Source organism: Diplodia corticola, assembly GCF_001883845.1.
Source record: "Diplodia corticola strain CBS 112549 chromosome Unknown scaffold5, whole genome shotgun sequence".
Taxonomy (NCBI): Eukaryota; Fungi; Ascomycota; class Dothideomycetes; order Botryosphaeriales; family Botryosphaeriaceae; genus Diplodia; species Diplodia corticola.
In genome coordinates, this window is record NW_017971484.1 from 618,561 (window position 1) to 633,491 (window position 14,931).

The 14,931-nt window shown below is 57.1% G+C and overlaps 5 protein-coding genes across 5 annotated transcripts; 4 read left to right on the forward strand and 1 right to left on the reverse strand.

Annotated features, from left to right (window-relative positions):
- Positions 1–612: 612 nt before the first annotated feature.
- On the reverse strand, positions 613–1,889 carry BKCO1_5000188 (uncharacterized protein; the record flags this gene model as incomplete). The annotated part of the gene is made up of 2 exons (XM_020276776.1): positions 613–1,741; positions 1,801–1,889. 2 exons carry the CDS (start codon positions 1,887–1,889, stop codon positions 613–615), a joined length of 1,218 nt encoding a protein of 405 aa, XP_020133963.1.
- Positions 1,890–3,452: 1,563 nt separating this feature from the next.
- BKCO1_5000189 (sec14 cytosolic factor) lies at positions 3,453–4,664 on the forward strand (the record flags this gene model as incomplete). The annotated part of the gene is made up of 4 exons (XM_020276777.1): positions 3,453–3,635; positions 3,689–3,738; positions 3,792–3,921; positions 3,978–4,664. 4 exons carry the CDS (start codon positions 3,453–3,455, stop codon positions 4,662–4,664), a joined length of 1,050 nt encoding a protein of 349 aa, XP_020133976.1.
- Positions 4,665–6,488: 1,824 nt separating this feature from the next.
- BKCO1_5000190 (amidoligase enzyme) lies at positions 6,489–8,201 on the forward strand (the record flags this gene model as incomplete). The annotated part of the gene is made up of 1 exon (XM_020276779.1): positions 6,489–8,201. The coding sequence occupies one exon, from the start codon at positions 6,489–6,491 to the stop codon at positions 8,199–8,201; it is 1,713 nt and encodes a 570-aa protein (XP_020134112.1).
- A 466-nt stretch (positions 8,202–8,667) lies between these two features.
- On the forward strand, positions 8,668–10,530 carry BKCO1_5000191 (glycoside hydrolase family 47 protein; the record flags this gene model as incomplete). Its single annotated transcript, XM_020276780.1, has 2 exons — positions 8,668–10,350; positions 10,411–10,530. The coding sequence occupies 2 exons, from the start codon at positions 8,668–8,670 to the stop codon at positions 10,528–10,530; spliced, it is 1,803 nt and encodes a 600-aa protein (XP_020134113.1).
- Positions 10,531–10,798: 268 nt separating this feature from the next.
- Positions 10,799–12,596, forward strand: BKCO1_5000192 (uncharacterized protein; the record flags this gene model as incomplete). Its single annotated transcript, XM_020276781.1, has 4 exons — positions 10,799–11,597; positions 11,648–11,740; positions 11,809–11,907; positions 12,040–12,596. The coding sequence occupies 4 exons, from the start codon at positions 10,799–10,801 to the stop codon at positions 12,594–12,596; spliced, it is 1,548 nt and encodes a 515-aa protein (XP_020134114.1).
- Between the last annotated feature and the right edge of the window lie 2,335 nt (positions 12,597–14,931).

Here is a 14,931-nt window from a genome sequence, read left to right on the forward strand (position 1 = left end):
TCACGTCCGTGTTCGCTCTGTCGTTTTCATGTGATGACGGCGATGGTAGTGGTGCTACGCCTTTGCCTTGATAGTTCCCCGGGGAAGCTTCATCGTTGGCCGGACTGCCCTACGGGCGCCAGGATTTCTTGTGGCCACGCAAAGTTAGTCTTGGTGGGTGAGCGGGAGGTTGTGTCATTGGAGAATAGCAGGCAGAGCTTTCTGTTTTGCCTTCTTGTTTTCGTCTGACACTGCTGATATGCTGTGCTGACCAGTGACTAATGACATCACCTCAGGAAGCCCTCCAGAGCGAGTTTCACGGAGTGTAGTCAAGGGGGAAGGCAAAAAGGAAAGCCGGATATGGATGTGGCAGCAAGGTAAGAATAGCTGTTTTCGACCGTCACCGTGTTATTGGAGTGACTGGACTGTTTATAGATGGAATAACATGGTAGGAGTTCGGGAGCTAGATGACTGTAATCCTATATCCATCATCTCCACCCTTGACCCCACGATTTTTGTATCCCGTAGATCAATCAACCACCTTTGCGCCCTCCCGATGTCTCAAAGAAAATCCAGAAGCCATGGTCCTTCAACCATTCGCCGTGCCTACCATCTTCTACCAAACTAAAGCCGTTACTTTCGGAGGGATGGCACCACAGGCCACACCTCTTCCGCGCTCGTCTCTTCGAACCTCTGCTTGCAACTGCTCAAGCCAGCGGGTGTATGGACGTGATATTTGCAAAGGTTTGAAACGCCAAAGAAGCTGGACTTTTCGTGATTGTCCGTGCTATCTGACGTGGAAACGTTGTCGCTTTCTTCATCATTGCAGTCCTTCGCCGGCCGGCCCCGCTTCTTTGGAGGCTTTGGCTTCGTCAACTTTCCGCCTACGAGCGCGCGCAGAACTCCGGACAGCAGTAGTATTTTACTAACCAAGTCGCTTTTTGGAAGAGCTCCAAGTGCTACTCCCTCATCTGTCGAGGCTGTAGTTGTTGTGTTAACATGGTGGCTAGAGGGGCCGAGAAGGGTGTCTTCGTCATCATCACTATCAATGATGTGAACAACGGTGACTACCTTATCGTCGATTGTCGCGACCGTGGCCGTGCTCGGGGTAGGCAAGTCGGGTACGTGTCGAGCCAGGGCATTTTCGAGAGCGCAAAGAACGTGCCAGAGGAAGGGGTTGGGCAAGTCGGAAATGAGGCTCTCTTCGAGCAAAGGCGCCGTCTGCAAGACGAAGAACGCAAAGAAGTCTATTACGAACTTGTAGAGCCTTGAGTTGTCCTGGTGAGTTTTTTGGTGGTTAATGACCGAGCGAGTGGTTTGTTTCCAACTTAAAATAACATTGTCGACCAGGCTTTTGTTACGCTTGTTTGTTCTCTTGAGCCGCGAGACTGATTGCTGCACCTTCAAATAAAGGCAGTTGATGCAAGCGTTCTCCAGCGCCCAAGCTCCAATGCGATTAGCGAAGTAGTAGAGTTGCGCCAAGTCATACGGCTTTTTCCTCTCCACTTCGGCGGGGATAGTGAAGAAGCGCGGGTTTTCCATGTACTCCCTGAATAGCGAAAAGTCGGCAGGCTGTTCGTTTGGGAGATATTGAATCGAGATGGGGTAGCTGGGGACATCAAGGCCAGCCTCGACTTTTATGTCTCCCAGCTGGGTCTTGAAGTGATGGGAGTATCGCTTTAGAAGAGGGGCGAAGCAGTGGAATGTCTCTGCCTCGGAACCTGTGCCTACCCGGACGTCCACGGGTTGCTTGTGGTCGTCACTAAACAATGAGTCATCAGATGTATGCGCAGGTGCAAGTGAGCGGGTAGGTATACGCACTCGAAGCTCTGCCGCTTGGGCTTCCTGTCGCTTCTCTCACTTGGCGCCAGCGGCCTCTTGAGTCTTGAATGGCTAGATTCGCCTGACATGGTCGGAGGTTATGTGTGGTAGAGGCGACGCCGCTCTAGACTGACGGTTGTAGCTGAAGGTAGAGTAGATAGCAAGTCAGGGTCGGCAGCTAAAGATGAAGTTAGGGGTGGCGGTTGAAGGCGAGGCACCTGTGCGCAAGGCTGTCACGCGGCGACTCCAAGACTGCGTGCCTGCCACATACTGCAAAGCGGGAAAGAAAGAGCCCTGGCATGAACAGAAGGAACCAAAACAGGAAGCAGCAGGCACATGCTGCAAAGCGGGAAAGAAAGAATCCGGGAATAAATAGAAGGAACCAAACTAGGAAGTAGTACGAGGTAGACCGGGCGTACCCGTCCCATGTCAATGTCGACATCGGGGACCTCCGGTTTTGTGGCCTCGGCTTCTTCAGATGGGTCTGCAGAACTGACTGTAACGTTGTGGCCCTTCGACGAGTATGTGAGGCGCTCTCTCTCTTTTTTCTTTCTTTCTTTTTGGCACGCTCCTCTAGCATTATTCAACGAATAGTAGTCAATGCGAGAACGGATACGGCAAGGTGACCTCGGCTGATAATGCAGTTTGGTACAAGACATGAACAGATTTGCGAGGGGTTGAGTGGGTATGATCACAATGAGAATGATGCACGGAAAGACAAGGCAAGCATGTCTCTTGCGAGTTTCAGAGTTCTATGTTCATGGCTTCAACCACATCCGGACCGCATGTCTTTCCCATGCCGCTCTCGACCAGGTTCTCCTGAGCTGCCCTTCACTCGTGCTCCAGCCGGCGGGAGACAAATCTCGTTTGCAGATAGTGCTGTTTCATCGAGACGGGAGGCAGCAGAAACCCAAGAGCGACGAACGGGAGGAGAAGCACCGGGGAGACAGACGTTCACCTGGCGGTTGGGTCGGCAGCTGTGCAGTGCGTATCCGAGCAATCGCGGATAGAGCCATCTCCACAAAGCGATCAGCTCCTGTGGCGTCGGTGCGCCACGCGTCTAGCACTCAATCTTGGGGAGCCTCATCTCGGAGACACGGTGGCCTGTCAGCACAGACCCTTGCCGGGCCCAGCAGGGGCAGTTCATAAATTTCCATCAACACGGAGATCAGCTGTAGAGGCCCATGACGTGCGATGGATGGGGCAATGAGAGACGGCGGCGAGGGCGATGCGCGGGGGCAGGGCGGCCAGGAGAGCGACGCGCGGGCGGTGTGGCTGGGCTGGGCTGGGCTGGGCTAGGGCGGCACAGGAGTAGGCCGCAAGATAGGAGAGAGCGGTAGAGAGAGAGACGCTGGGCCGTCTGGCGGTGACGGGTGGGTGAGGGCGGAGAGACGGGCAGGCGTGTGATTCGGGGCGGAGGGTGCACGTGTGCTAGCCGGCGGCGGGCCCCTTGCTCTGACAGGCCGACGAGTCCCCGCCATGGATGCTCCTCTCCTCCCTATTTTGCAACACCATTTCTTCCCCTCCAATCCCCGACCAACTCTCCTTCTCTACCACCCCAGCTCGCTCCAGACCCGTCCGACTTCTATTTCATCCCCCCGCCGCCCGCTTCGTTTGCTCCCGCCCATCCTCCCCGCCCGCAACCCGTCACCATGGCCGAGAAGACGCTCAAGCTCAACCCCAAGTACGACGACTATGACTTTCCCACCATCCCCCCGGACCCGCTGTCCGGCCACCCCGGCAACCTCTCTGCCGACCAGGAGAAGGCCGTCGACGACCTGCGCGCCGCCCTGGAGAAGGAGGGCGTCACCGAGCGCCTGGACACGTTGACCATGGTGCCTACTCCCCGCTCCGCACCGCACCACGACAAAGACTGACTGCGACCCAGCTCCGCTTCCTGCGCGCCCGCAAGTTCAACATCGACCTCGCCAAGCAGATGTAAGCACCGCCCCGCCCATGGTCCCGCCCACTGCGCCCTGACATCTCAACAGGTTCCTTGACTGCGAGAAGTGGAGGAAAGAGTTTGGCGGCGGCGTCGACAACCTCGTCAACACCTTCGAGTACACCGAGCGCGCCAAGGTCTTCGAGTACTACCCGCAATACTACCACAAGACCGACAAGGTACGCATCCCCGTGGCTGCCCGACTCCGGGAACAATGCGCTGACCCCGCTTCTAGGATGGCCGCCCTCTGTACATTGAGCAGCTTGGAAAGGTCGACCTGAATGCCCTGTACAAGATCACCAGCCAGGAGCGTATGCTGCAGAACCTCGTCGTCGAGTACGAGAAGGTTGCCGACCCCCGTCTGCCTGCCTGCTCGCGCAAGTCCGGCCACCTGCTGGAGACGTGCTGCACCATCATGGACCTGAAGGGCGTTGGTATCTCCAAGGCTAGCTCCGTCTACGGCTACGTCCAGGCCGCCTCCAACGTCTCGCAGAACTACTACCCCGAGCGTCTCGGCAAGCTGTACATCATCAACGCGCCCTGGGGCTTCTCCGGCATCTTCAGCGTCATCAAGCGCTTCCTCGACCCCGTCACCGTCAACAAGATCCACGTCCTCGGCAGCGGCTACGAGAAGGAGCTGATCGCTCAAGTTCCCAAGGAGAACCTGCCCAAGCAGTTTGGTGGTTCCTGCGAGTGCCAGGGCGGTTGCGAGCTCAGCGACATGGGCCCGTGGCAGGACCCCGCCTTCACCAAGCCTCCCAAGTGGCTGGCCAAGAAGGACGACGCTGCCATCCAGAACCCCGAGTCGCTCTCGGGCAGCGCTGGCGTCCCCGAGGGTGGCGCCGCCGCCGCCGCCGTCCCCGCCGCCGCCGAGGCCCCCGCTGCTGACGCTGCCAAGGACGCCGCACCGGCTGCGCAGTAAGAAAATCCAAAAGGCTTCGTTTAAAGCTTTTTCTACGTGTCATTTTCGGGCGGTTGGGCAGTTCTCATAGAAAGAGAGGAGCGTGGATGTTTTTTCCTTTATTACCCTGTTGATAAATATACAATTGGCTGCGGCGTGCGTGGTACGGTGAGGGATCCTAGGGTTGAGGTAGGAGCACGTGTGGACAAAGGAATGGGGAAACTCTTGGATTTCCTAAAATGCATTAGTAAAACAACGAAGGGAGGAGGAAACACCCGAGACGCAGGTGTTTTGACTGCTCAGAGGACCTAGCACAGAGGCAGAGGCATTCAATCAAGGTAGATGTTCAAGCCTGTTCGACAGATTTGGAATTGAGAGTGATTCGATGTTGGTCTTGCAGTCTCGCACGTTCGCGGAAGATTTACATAATCGTCCGGATTGGTGAATCACGTCACATCAGGCCTCAATAATGTCTCGAAATTCCTGTCATTCCCGACCTTTGCTTGACCTCACACTTTATCCTCGGGCCGCTCAACAAAAGACAGCGCGAGCCTCTCGCCCGTTTTCCCCAAACGCCTCCCACTGTGTTGAGAGACAAGCCCGCCGACCGCATACCGACCCTATCCAGTAAGATAAACTGTATCAAGATCGTTTGCAGGCGATCGAGCCACCCAATCCAACGGGACAGCCACGAGTAGAGCAGAACCGCTTGAGTACCTAAACAACGAACGACACTCCACGACTCCATGCCAATACGTGAAACAACAACATCCTCATGACAAACTCGACAACCCGCTACATCGATGCCGGCTGCACCAAAACAAAGACCTTCCTCCCTCATCCATCACTCCCCACAACCATACAAACCTGTCCATGTCTTACCACACCACTTACCTCACCTCACCCCACCCGTCTCCAAGCCCCCCAGCCCCCAGTCCCCACCTTACCTCCTCAACCTCCTCAACCTCGCCGCGACGAAGCACTCGTCATACGCGTGCCCGCACCCGCGGCACACCAGTCCCCGCCCGTCCCCCGCGCCGTTCCTCGTGCCGCAGCGGCAGCACCGCCACGAGAGCGAAGGCTCTGCACGAGAAGCCGACCCTACTGAGAGATTAGAAGAAGAAGAAGAAGAAGCGATGCTCGAGCTGCTGCTGCTGCTGCTGCTGCTGGCGATGTCTGCCTCGTCGTAGTGCAGTGTGGCGGTGCAGGTGTAGGCGCTGCTGCGGCGGAAGATGATGCGGAAGGTGCGGAGGATGGTGAAGAGGATGGGCATGGTTGACGTTTTTTATTTTTATTTTTGTTTTACACTTTTTTTTCTTTGATGGCTGGGTTCGTTGAGGATGTGTTGCTGCTGTTTAGATTTATCCTTGTGTTCGACTTGTTCAAGGGCACGGTGCTTTTCAGAGAGAGATGGATGATGGGTGTGGGCTGGCACACGTTTGGTTAGTGGGGGGGATGCGGCTTGGGGGACTTACCTTTTCTTCTTTTTGGCTGACTGGCTACCGGAGCCGTGGTGTTGATTGTGAACTTTGCATATGGGGAACGACACCGATGTCTTATGTAGATGACGGGAGCAGGATGGGCTTTGTGGAAGGGGCGGGAGACAAGACCATTGTCCGGTGGGAAGACAAAGAAGTCACAAAAACCTCGGTCTTTGATTTACTCTGGACAATGAACGGCCAAGGATCGTATAATTAGGAACAGTGGGACGGGAGGTTGAAGGACACCATCGAGTCGAACGGCCAAGATCTTGAAGCAGGCTTCAAGGCGAATACCGGTCCTAGCAACTGCCCACGCGACTGCGCCATTTGGTCCCGTGCACTTACTAGTCAATAGGCTGTTGTCATGGACATCCCGATGGAAAACGATTCTGACCCCCCATTGGGAAAGGGTTCCGACACCCCGATGGATATGGGCGACGATTTCGACATCCCAATGCGCGACCGCTCCTCCTCCACTATTAGCAACTCCAGCAGCTCCGCCAACATTAGCGACGCCTCCTTCACGCCTTCCATAGCTAGCAACAATAGCGGCTGCACGACCCCTCCCCATGCCACCGGCCGGTCGGATGACGTGCCCCAGCGCCCCGGGCGTCGAGCCGTCGTCACACAGGTAGGTCCCATTCGACCTCTCTTCCTCACAGAGCCTTCGGTCCCACTACCACTGACCGTAGGCATAGAACTCGAGATGCTCCTCGTATACGACCTCAAGGCCACGAATATGGACTATGGCGATCATGACGCCATACTGATGATGGTCATCAAAGCGCTATCGAGTGCGGGGGTCAACGCGTGCCATGAGTGGGACACTTTAGACCTCCATGAGGGCGACTCGGCCAAATACGCGCGCTGGGGGGTCGGGGTGGACATGTCTGCAGGTGACGCGCATCCCGCGTATGATTCGGATCAAGGGTGCCTCTGCAGGTCGGAAAAGCGAGCATGGGGCTGCACGGATTTCATGGATTACCACCGGCGTAGGGACGAGTACGGCTTTCTCGGGTTGGAGCTGAAGAGCCCGAAGTACGCGTTGGATGGCGGCGACGATTGGCGGGATGACGTGCGGCGCACGTTGAAAGTGCTGCATGGGCATTTCGACGACCGCGCGTCCGGCGACTGTTTCCGACTGTACCAGCACGACACGACGGGGGTCCACGTCCACGTGGGGGTGGGGACGCAGACAGAGAGGCACAGGCTGCCGCTGGAGTCAGTCAAGAGCTTCATGCAGCTGGTGACGGGCTTCGAGCGCATCACCGACGAGCTACATGCAACCACGCGTTTCGACTCTCGCGCTCAGTATTGCGCGCCGCCATCGCAGCACTACAGGTGGATAATCCCGCAGTGGTTGAGAGGCAGAGACCACGTGGAAGCCGTCGACGACGCCAATGCTGTGGTTCGTGCCCGCTACGATAACGGAGAAACGTGCGAAATGGACAATTCTGTGGTCCGTTGGTGTCAGGAGATCGAAAAGATTGGGGAGTTGAATGATATCGAGGGATACGAGAACCGCGAGACTGCATACAACCTCCAGAACCTGGACGTTGACGCTGATGGCAACTTCTGCGGAGACTGCAAGGGGACCATCGAGTTCAGACAACATCGCGGCACGACGGATGCCGATGAGATCTTCGCGTGGGTCGAGGTGGTGACAAGTATGGTACGCTTCGCACACACGACGGCCTTGACGGGCAGCATGCTGTCGATTGTCAAGCAGCATGTGTATGATCCGGCCATGGGCCTCGGCGGGTTCCTGCACATGATTGGGGTGGCTGACAAGACAGTCGACTACTACAGCAAGCACGTGGAGAAGCCGGCGGCGAGTGAACTGCCCGGGTCGCGGCTAACGCCGCTGACAAGCGATCTCGCGCGGCGGCGGCAGCAGCAGAAGGACCCGGCCCAAGTCATGCGGGCCATCCTGCTACGCCTCGCCTCAGGCGATTACGGAGTGCCAATTGAGGTGAGCAGACAGCTTGTACGGGAGAAGTACCCGCCGGTCGACGCAGCACCGCCGGACTACAAGTGGAAGTGTGAACCGCCCGAAATGTTTCCTTTGAAGTACTAGAGTCAAATTTCCTTTTCAGGACTAGAGCCAAATAGATGGACATGTACTCACAGTTGTGGTTGTCGTTGATTGCAGTGAGATAAAGTCGTTGCCGGTGTGGGAGTGGAAGCAGGATCAGCGCGGGCGCAGGCGGCGCACGGGTGACGTGTGAAGCCAGTGGGCTGGGGACATGGCGTGGAGAAAGCTGGCACGGAAGTGAGAGCGGGCTGAGGGTGTGTCGAGGAAGAGGCGGGCGGGCGGCGGCTTTGTTGACGTTCGGGCGCGAGAAAGGAAGCTGCCAAGTGGCTGCACACATTCCCGCGCGTCACCTCCTGGCGCCGCTGCCCTGTCGTCCTGTCGCCCTGCCGTCGCTCCTGTGCCCGCGCTCTTCAGCCCACGAACAAACTCCCTCGAGCTTCGTCCCAAACACCCTGCGTCACCCATGCAGCCCTGTTGGTGGCGCCGTCAGCACACCTAAGCACCAATCATGGCGCCCTCCCGCTTCCAGCAGAAGCGCCTGCTGCCCTACATCCTCATCACCGCCGTTATTCTTGTGCTCTTCTACTTCCTCCGCCAACCCCCCCAGCCAGACCTCCCCGTCTTCTACGCCGGCGACAGTCCGCCGCAGCCGCTCCAGAAGTTCAATTGGGCCAAGCGCAAGCAGCATTATCCCGTCAAAAAGTTCCGCCAGCTCCCCGACGGCAAGCCGAAGAAGCTGCCGCCCGTCCAGTTCGACTTTGGCAAGGAAGACGCCACTGCCCAGACCCTGCGCGAGAAGCGCCGCGGCGAGGTCAAGAAGGCCTTTGAGCGGTCGTGGAAATCCTACCGCGAGAATGCTTGGCTGCAGGACGAGCTCGCCCCCATCTCCGGGAGCTCCAAGTCGACCTTTGGCGGCTGGGCCGCCACGCTTGTCGACTCCCTCGACACCCTCTGGATCATGGGCATGAAGACGGAATTCAAAGAGGCCGTTGCTGCTGTTGCTCATATCGATTTCTCGTCCACCAGCGTCGACCAGATCAACGTCTTTGAAACAACCATCCGATACCTGGGCGGCTTCCTCAGCGCCTACGACCTCAGCGGCGACAAGCGGCTGCTGAAGAAGGCCGTCGAGGTGGCCGACATGCTCTACGTTGCCTTCGACACCCCGAACCGCATGCCCATCACCCGCTGGAACCCCGTCAAGGCCCTTGACGACATGCCTCAAGAAGCCGACCAGAGCGTGCTGGTTGCAGAGATCGGCTCACTGACCATGGAGTTCACTCGTCTGTCCCAAATCACCAAGGACCCAAAGTGGTATGACGCTGTCGCTCGCATCATGGATATCTTCAAGGACCAACAGTCCCATACCGACTTGCCCGGCATGTGGCCCGTCATGGTCAATGCTAGAGATACCGATTTCACCAAGGATCGTTCTTTCACCCTCGGTGGCATGGCCGATTCGCTGTACGAGTACTTTCCCAAGACTTACGCGCTGCTTGGTGGCCTTGCCCCTCTCTACCGTACCCTCTATGAGGGTTCGATGAACACCGCCATCCAGCACCTTTTGTTCAAGCCAATGGTCCCTGAGAGCGCCGACCTTCTTGCTGTCGGCTCCGTCCGCACGGACGGCAAAGGCTTCGCCATGTTGCATGCAGAATGGCAGCATTTGGTCTGCTTCGCCGGGGGTATGTTCGCCCTGGGTGGCAGACTTTTTGAAATACCAGACCATGTCACCATCGGCCAGAGGCTGACGGATGCTTGCGTCTGGACATATAAGACTTTCCCTCTTGGCATCATGCCCGAGATTTCCCATCTTGTTCCCTGTCCAGACACTCCCTCGATCACCTCTACGGCTGACCTCCTCTCCCAGTCTTGTTCGTGGGATGAGGCTCATTGGAAGAAGAAAATCAAAGAGCGACTAGGCCGCACGGCAAATGTCGACCAGTCGATCGCGCTGGACCGCTTGCAGCCGGGCATTACCGCCGTCACTGACCGGCGCTACATCTTGCGCCCCGAAGCAATCGAAAGTGTGTTCGTACTGTACCGCATCACGGGCGCCCAGTCACTGCAAGCGGCTGCGTGGGACATGTTTACGGCGATACAGCAATCGACACAAACAGATCTGGCAAATGCGGCGTTGGCGGATTGCACAGTGACAGATGGTAATCCGCCCAAAATGGACAGCATGGAGGTGAGTGCTACTTTCCCCATCAAGTCGAGAATAGACGTACTGACGGCGAGCCCACTACAGAGCTTCTGGACAGCCGAAACGCTCAAGTATTTCTACCTTGTCTTCTCCGAACCAGACCTCGTCAGCTTGGACGACTATGTCTTCAACACCGAGGCCCATCCCTTCAAGATTCCCAAATGAACCATGCGTATTTTAAAAAGCCAATTGATCGAGTTTCCAATTCCTTTTGCAGTGACTGGCCCAATTTTTCCACCATTATTCTCGCTGCGATGATATTCAAGTAAGCTCGCGCTAGTTTGCCGTGCATGTCGGGGCCAAATTTAGACGCAGCGGGCAGGGATACCGATCCTTGCTGCGCCACCAACGCGCTCGTCAAACATAAAAGCCTGCTCACCGTTGTGCCGCATCTTGATCGCAACCCACATCTCCACCGGTACCCGTCCTCGCCATGGCTGGAACTACTTACAGCAGGGTTAAACAAAAGTTGGCGGAAGACACGATTGATGGGGGCAGAAGGCGGGAAGCAAGGGGGGCAATGACTAGTGTCAAGAGACATGCGGCCGCTGTGGCTATCCTCGTCGCCTTTGGGCTTCTTCCTCTCGCGGTGTATTTCAGCCTTGTGCATCACCCGTTTACGCCCAGGCAAGTAGTGTGCGGATCTCGGCAGGTCGGGGTACAGGCGTGGCAGGACTACGGCGCGAAAGCTAGCGGCGCCCAGAGCATTTTCACCATCGACCGTGTGTCGTCACAATCCTTCCCCTTCTGGCTAGCCAAGCTTGTCGACACCATCTGGGACTTGTTCGTCGCTCGCGGCATGCAATTCGTCGCCAGCGCTCTCAGCTACGTCGTCCTTTCCAACGCCCTCCTCGCCACCATCCGCTCGTCGCCCGTGCCCTACCGCACCTTCTCGGGCATCTCCATCAACGGCGCTTCTGCCGTCACTGTCGTCGCCTTAGTCCGCGACCTGCGCCGCCATTCGCGTCGCCGAGCTGTGTTTCTCTCCGTCTACAGCGCTCTTGCCATCGTCTACGTCTTGGCCTTGCCGACTCTCCTCTCCACCATGGCCGGCTACGTCAGCACCGCCTCCGCCTACGTGCAGGTTCCTGAAACGAGCCAATATGTCCCCAATAGCGCCTTCGTGCCCGGCTTCTCCTACGACGGTCTTCCCGGCGTGGATAATGGAACTTGCATGTCATACAAGGACGCCGCCGCCATCGACCAGCGCGCCGAAGCACAGCTGTACACATGTAATGCCATCCGTGCCGATTTTCTCAACATTGTGCTAAAGCGATTCAAGGCAACTCGACTTGCTGGACAACCGACCCAAATGCTGAGACTTACGACACCGGCTACCCGCTTTACAGAAATGGCAATCACTCCATCAAAGGCTGTAAGCACACCCACCCCGACAAACGATCACCCGCATCTGCCCGCTGTGTTTAACGACATCTTGCTCAGGCACCTTTTTCCGCAATGAGACGTACGCCGTAGCCGACGTGACGTTTGACGCATTCGGCTTCTCCCGGAACGCGACAACAGAAAGGACGACCTACAACTGTGAGCGTTCTGATTCCTCTGCCTCAAGCCTCCTATAGGCCCAGCTAGCACCTCCTCGTCCCTTTCCTCCTTCCCAGAAAACATAAAGAAAAAAAGAAAAAAAAAACCACTGACTGACACCTCCCCTCCCAGGCAACGACACCGTCACCATCTCCATCGCCGGCAAACCCTACCCCTACCTCAGCTCCATCGCGTACTCGACCAGGCAGATACTCGGCGGGTACATGTCGGGCACCTACTGCTACGCCGGCCGTGCATACGACGAGCTACAGATCGACGCCAACACGACGTGTCTACCCGGCGTCGGCGTCGGCGTCGGCGGCGGCGATGAGGCGGGCTATCGGTGGGGGTTTTCGAGCACGTTGAGCTCGATCGTGCTGATTGTGCATGTCGTTTGGTGCTTGGGCATGTATGCGGTGTGGGTGGTTGCTGCGGCGGCGGCGGGGAGGGGTGGTGGTGGTGAGAGGGAGGGTGAGTTGGATCAGTTGAGGGCGGTTTTTGCGGTGACGGCGGCGGCGGCGGAAGCGACGGGGTTGAGTGCGGTGGAGCTGGTTCGGGCGCCGAGGGGGGTGGTGGAGGAGGTGTTGGATGGGAGGAGTGGTGGTGGTGGACGTGGTGGTGGTGCGATGGTCGGGGCTGAACTGTTTGTGGGGGAGAAGGGAGGAGAGAGTCGTGGCAAGGGAGTGTGAGTGGCGGCTATTTAAGTGAGAGATGAGATACCCTTTTGTGCAGTGCTATGCTAGGCTTTGTATTTTGTCCATATATTTGCTTCAAAGACCCACGTTGGGAGAGTGGTGGACCTCCTCGAGTTTATGCCTGGATGTTTGCTTTAGGTACCAACGTCGAAAGAGTTGTAGGTCCCGCATCGCTGTCCAGATGCTTTGTCTCGACTGGCCACGTCGAAAGAGTGTAGCGTTCTGTGTAGCATCAATGCGTGTGAACTTCACCAACAGGCTTGTTCTCCTGTCTAAGGGCCTCACAAAACGCGCCTGTGACGGAAATCGTAGCCTGGGCACAGCGATGAAAGTCACATATCCCGCGGGCTCCGCCAAGCTTTCAGCTGAGGTGAAAAAGTGGTTTGTGTTGAAAGTGTGTGATTGGTACGGTGAGTCGCTCCTTCACTTTCGGGTGATTCCCGTCCTGCGCGCCTGCCGCGCGCGCGCCCTCCCCACGCACCCATACTCCGATTAAGGAAGTCGCCCACCCACCCAGATAGCAATCCCCCAAGCAACCCAAGTGACGCGCACGAGGCCGTTCGCGCACAGACCACCCAAAAAACACATATAAACCCCCGGGGCCCCCCCAACCTGAACCTCTTTTTTTCCTTCAAGCTTCTTGTGCCAGGGATGCACTTGGGGCACCTTCTTCCTTCAATCCCGGGTGGGTGGGACCTCCTCCTCTTCGTGAGGGGGAGGCCTCCAAGTCACACCGTTTGAGGAGCTTTCAATGCCTCCTCCGGTCCCTGCTGGAGGGGTCAACCAGACCAGATGTCAGACGCGGCATCTCTAAACAACGCGTGGTCAGTGGTCCCCAAGCGCTTGTGGCGAGAGCCTGGCCTGCCTTGGGGAGCCCAGTTGTGATGGTCTTCACTATACTGGGTAGGGGAAAGACCGCTCCGGTCTTTCTAGTAGATAGCTCTTTTAATTCAATCCTGCTCATTGCCTCACTTGGTCTTCTTTCGCTTTCGTCGTGACTTTGCGCTTGTCTGTTCAGCTTTGCCTCCCCGACGCTTGTCTCACTTGTGGTGCCTGTGCGAGCCCTTCATGCCCATATGCCGTACGCCTTCACGCCTTCACGCCTTCACCAACATCGCGGCTTGGTGTTGCACTGAGCTGCGCCGGAGACATGCGGCTACCGGGAAGACGAAGCCGCGACCGGCCCATCCAAGTGCTTCACTTCATCGCCGCCGCCACACTCGTCCGACTCGCACCATTTTCCCATGTTACATGAAGCCGGGCCCGTAGCTTGCGTCGCGACGCCCTGACACCACCACCAACACCACCTTTATTAAGCCGCCACGCCTCTGTGCTCCCACCCGGTCGCATCTGCCACACGCCTTCCTCACCGTTTGACGCGTACCCAACAGGCGGTGTCGCCAGGAGCTACTACGCACGTTTGAGAACGCAACTTTTTGCGGGGCAGATATATGAGCGTGTGGATGGCAAAGTGTGGTGATGGAGGGCTTGGTCAGGCACGCGAACGCTTGGGTCCTCTGTCTGTACTACTGCGCTATCTGCCATGAATCCTCTCCCGTGGCTCTCGTGGAGCGCCGCCAACTTTCCAAGTCCGTTTGGTAGCAAGCTCGGTAACGCCTTATACATCGCACGACACTTCAAAAGGACATTGATGATATGTAGCAGTTTCTCTGGATGCCGGAGTGGTCAGTCACCCATCATTACTGCTTGAAGGATAGCTTCCAGATCGAGTTCGTATGCACTGTCTAGTGACACGATTCAGCGTCAACCGATCCTTTGTCAGTAAGAGATGGCGATGCCCTTTGCGGTCTGACACGACACCAAATCGGGCCAAGCATCTTAACCAAAGCGACAGTACTATGTAAGAGGCCGGTGAGGCTCGGATCGGGGACATGACGATTGGCGGTCCAACGTCACCCACGTTCCACCGGTAAGGTCGATCTTCACCAGGCTGCGGCGAACTGACGTTTCGGCAGGGCCTGAAACCAACGATCCTTCGACCCGCCTGAGCGGTTTCTGCGCGACGCACCCGTTACCCGGCCTCGCGGTTCCTCGTACCGAATAGCAGCAGTAGCTTCCAACTGAAGCTTAAAAGAGAGGTCGAGATTGAGATGATGATCTACAAAAGCAGCGATCGGGGTTCCACAGCGTAAGAATCTCCGGGAATCTGCGTCTTGGGTGGACTTCGTACCCCGCTCCGGGAGACGCGTCAGGAAGGTGAAATGGCGCAGCATTTGCACCATGGCCACCGAAGGAAAAAACGTGTCTGATCGAATGCTTCTGGTCGAGGCCTTGGACGAGCAGATCAGGCCCAACACTCGTCGGACAT